General features: G+C 45.4%; 1 protein-coding gene across 1 annotated transcript; it reads right to left on the reverse strand.

Annotated features, from left to right (window-relative positions):
• Nucleotides 1-434: 434 nt before the first annotated feature.
• LOC120736001 (serine/threonine-protein kinase pim-3-like) lies at nt 435-3,888 on the reverse strand. The gene is made up of 6 exons (XM_040035917.1): nt 3,140-3,888; nt 2,798-2,907; nt 2,577-2,627; nt 2,047-2,410; nt 1,084-1,260; nt 435-679 (listed from the first exon to the last, which is right to left on the reverse strand). The coding sequence occupies exons 1-6, from the start codon at nt 3,225-3,227 to the stop codon at nt 477-479; spliced, it is 993 nt and encodes a 330-aa protein (XP_039891851.1). The 5' UTR covers nt 3,228-3,888; the 3' UTR covers nt 435-476.
• Between the last annotated feature and the right edge of the window lie 271 nt (nt 3,889-4,159).

Here is a 4,159-nt window from a genome sequence, read left to right on the forward strand (position 1 = left end):
CCCGAAAAGCAGCTTTCCAAAAAAAGGCACTCCAAAATCAAAATTAAAACATTTAAATAAAAGGGTTATGTCCATGCTCTATGAGAGCAGCCATGTCTGAATAGGAGGGCCTTGCCAGCTGTATATACCAGCCTAGTAACAAAACAAGTAAAATTAAAATTTAAAAGTGGGGAGGGGGGGGAATAAATAGTGCTGGTAAGACCGCCCAAACAGCAAAATGTTTCCCATTAGGAAACAAGTAAAAATCAACTGAAAGGAAAAGAGGGGATGGGACTATAAGATAAAAAGAACACATAAGTAATAAATTAGAAATTCCCTACAAAAGAGGAAAATTAAAGTACATTTTTCTTGCCGGGCCAGAGGGTCCGGTTGCAGATCAGTCCTATCCCCACCCTTTCTTTTCCCACAAAGTCTTATTTGTTTTTTTTGTCCCCCCCCCCCCAACCCCAACAAAAAAAAGTCTATCAGAGCCTCCCTCAGAGGCTCTCCTTGCTCGAGCTTGTGCTTGATGAAGAATCTGTGTCGATGGTCCTGAGGCGGATGTCGCTGCCCACAGGCTCCTCCGGTGACTTGGGTGATTCTGCCACTGCCCTCATCCAGGGGTGGTCGCAGATCTGCTCCAGAGTGGGCCGGTCTGAGGGCCGCAGGGCCAGACACCATTTGATCAGCTGCTGGCACTCTGGAGGAGAAAACAAGAAAAAAAAAAAAAAAATTAGTAAAAGGGGCCAACAAACTGAAAGAGAGAACCTGATATTTTGGATTCATCTCTACAGCTTATGTATACAATCACAGCACCAGAACACACATCCCCTTTTATTAAGGTTAGCTCTCTAGGGTGAGTGGGACTGGTACAGAGTGCACCAAGGGAAATCAAAAACAGACAAAAAAAAATATCCCAAAAATAAAAAAACCTCAATTTTATTTATGACAGATAAATCTATTTACCAGCCATTTGAGCAGGTCATCCATTATGATTACAAGGTCTTACTCTAATGTGAATTGATTTATAAATATAGACCTCATGAGCTATACCAGTAACCATGGCTAGAGGGCAACAGAGTGAACTCATGTGTTAACACTCACCAGCTGAGATCCTCCTCCTGAAATACAGTCTCCCTCTTAGGATCTCCTCGTCCTGCTCAAAGGGGATGTCTCCGCACACCATGTCGTACAGCAGCACGCCTAATGACCAAACCGTCGCAGAGCGTCCGTGGTATCTGTGAAAGCGGATCCACTCTGGTGGGCTGTAGACTCTTGTACCTGTGAGAGAACAAAGAGGGGAAAAGAGGGAGGTGAGTTACGAAACAGCAGGCGGGAGAGAAAAAGAAAATTGAGAATAATGTGTCTGAAATAGCTGAGTCATGGTAGTAAAGCTTTCCATCTTTTCCTACGCCACAAAACACAAACTGAGTGACCTGCCTCCATCTCCCCTCCTCCCTTCCCTCCTGGAAGGAGGAACTTGGTTACCAAACATGGAAAAAAAAAAAAAAAAGCAACGTGAGCCCATCACGTGAACTACAGTCTCCGGTTTCACAACAAACAGATGTTACGTGGCACTGACCAAGCATCCACAAAACACAACAGTGACTCAACCTTTACTGAAAGGGAAAAAAAACAAAACAACCGGAAACATTAAAAGTAGTCTCCCTATCACAAGACGAGGATGATTCACAGATTAAAAAATGGCCACCAATATGATCATTATGCTGTGAGTCATATCTGCGATATGAGAGATATTTTATTTACTTTTAAATTAGCAACATCCTTTAATAGATCATCGATAAGGAAAACGCAGAGAGACTCTGGGAGAAGAAAACCCTCGACCAAAAACAGACGACTGCGTCAGCGCCTCGTGAACGCCTCCATATCTGAATATAGCACAGCGGGGCACCAAGGGCAAACACAACGCAGCCCACACGGATGCGTATTCATCAAAACAATACACACGTCCAGCACTGAAGCCTCTCGCATAAGCGATGAATTAAATTAGACAGTTTTGTTAACAAAAAAAAAAAAAAAAAAAAAAAAAAAAGAGCGCTTACTTACCATCGAAATCGGTGTAGACTGTGTCCTTGAGAATCGCCCCTGAGCCGAAATCGATAAGCTTGAGCTCCCCGGTGCGTAGATCAACCAGCAGGTTTTCATCTTTGATGTCTCTGTGTACCACGCCGCAGCTGTAGCAGTGTCTGACCGCCTCCAAAACCTGTCGAAAAAAGCCTCGAGCCGTGTCCTCGTCCAGGGCGCCCTTCTCAGTGATGAAGTCGAACAGATCCTTCACGAGCTCCGGCCTCTCCATGACGATGAGCCAGCCGTCCGCGCGCTCGTAATAGTCCAGCAATTTGATAACTCCGCGAAAAGACGAGCTGACCTTCTTTAGCAGCAGGATCTCCAAAGGCACCATAGTACCGTTCTGTAAGGGGGGCAAATTGAGGCATTTATTAACCATGTAAAAAATTATTTTTTTCTTGAATGGAGGAAAAATACAATATAGATATATAAAACCACCCAGCAACAGCCGGGGAGGGGGGTGGGGGTGTTTGCAAAACAAACAAAACCGTCGGCGGATGACTACTTACAATTGCGCCCCACTCCGTCACCCGCTCCTTGGCGACATGCTTCACGGCAACCTGAAATCACACAGAAAAGAATACAATGTGAGCGTTAATTATAGGGGACACACATCGTGTTTCCTGGCAGAGATGGCTAGGGAGCTGCCGAAAATGAGAAATACCCCACTTTCATGGCGCCACATGCAAGACCAAAACATAGACCCCCCCCTCCTCGATCCCGTACTTACCGGTGTGCCGTCAGAGAGACGGTTGCCGGCGTACACAGTTCCGAATCCGCCACTTCCTAGTACGGATCCCACTTGGTAAACCTTCTCGAAAGACTCCTTCTCCACTTTAACTGCAAGGGGGGGAAAACAAAATAAAACGGGGAATGTTATTTAAAAAAAGGTGAATGCAGCATTTCAACCGCGCATTGCGAGGTTAAACTTGTTAGCTGTGCGAACTGGTCAGCTGCAACCGTAGTAGCACACTTTGTTCAATTAAGAATATGCTTCCGATTTATTAGCCATTACATTACAAATCCAATATAAATGAAGTTAAAAGACGCCTCAAGTGTAACGGTAACCTACCCGGCTGAAGCTGTATTTTCACTGGTAGATGGTCCATACTCGAGTGATTGCAAATATGCGAAAATGAACCAAACTTTGACAGCAACATATTCGAGCTGAAACGACCGTGTAGACGACCTCTATTCAATCGCTGTGAGTCCGAAGAAACAATATAAGTAAGAAAAGAAGTGGGTTCAGACGCAGTGTAAATGGTGGCGCGAACCGTCTTGGCTGCGAGCAACTGTTAAATCCAGTCCAGCAGTGCGCCAACTCCGCCGCACCGCGCCCGTCAAAGTCGTGTCACGACCGCGAAGTCGCACACCGTTCCCCAAAAACCAGCATCAAATATGACTCCTGTGTCTCGACTCAGGTATCTCCGATAAAAACAGTCCTCTTAAGAATTAAAAAGAAGAAGAAGAAGAAAGGGAAGCCGACCACTCCGATGTGTATAGTAGTCGTGCCGACAGAAGAGTGCGTTTAAAGGGCCTCTGCGGCGGACTGTTGTACTGAACAGTGGCCGCTGTCTGAGCTTTGGCGCGGTCTTCCCAAGCCAATATTTTGACGCGCACTAGGAAAACGATATCCCTCCGCCACCAACACAAGTAGACACTATCGTTTAATTCGCGCGTACTTTCGGGACCTTTTGCCACGTATGCATTCCCATGTAGCTACTTAACACGCGCCACAATTGTATCATACTTTTATTCGAAAATATCCTTGCAATATTAATTTTCGCGGCGCACTACTTTCTCGTAGTACGAGACGCCCATGAACATCGTCTGGAAGCTTTGCTCTGTGTTCGCTATGAAGTTGAAAGGCAACGACCAATTAGATATCATCTATAAATACCATGTTTCGCATTTGGACCAATCCTGGAAAAGTTATTCTAATAAAGCAGGCATTTGAGCTCACGTGGCGGTAATTCTGATAGGTCCTCTGCCGTCCCTCTGCAGAAACGCATATTTTGTATGGCTGGAGGGGAAAGTTCAGCCTTAAGTGTTATTCACCGCCTGCTGATTACACGTTGTTATGCAGCAGTGT

This window comes from Simochromis diagramma, unplaced genomic scaffold, assembly GCF_900408965.1.
Source record: "Simochromis diagramma unplaced genomic scaffold, fSimDia1.1 OVJJ01000816.1, whole genome shotgun sequence".
In the NCBI taxonomy this organism is placed as follows: Eukaryota; Metazoa; Chordata; class Actinopteri; order Cichliformes; family Cichlidae; genus Simochromis; species Simochromis diagramma.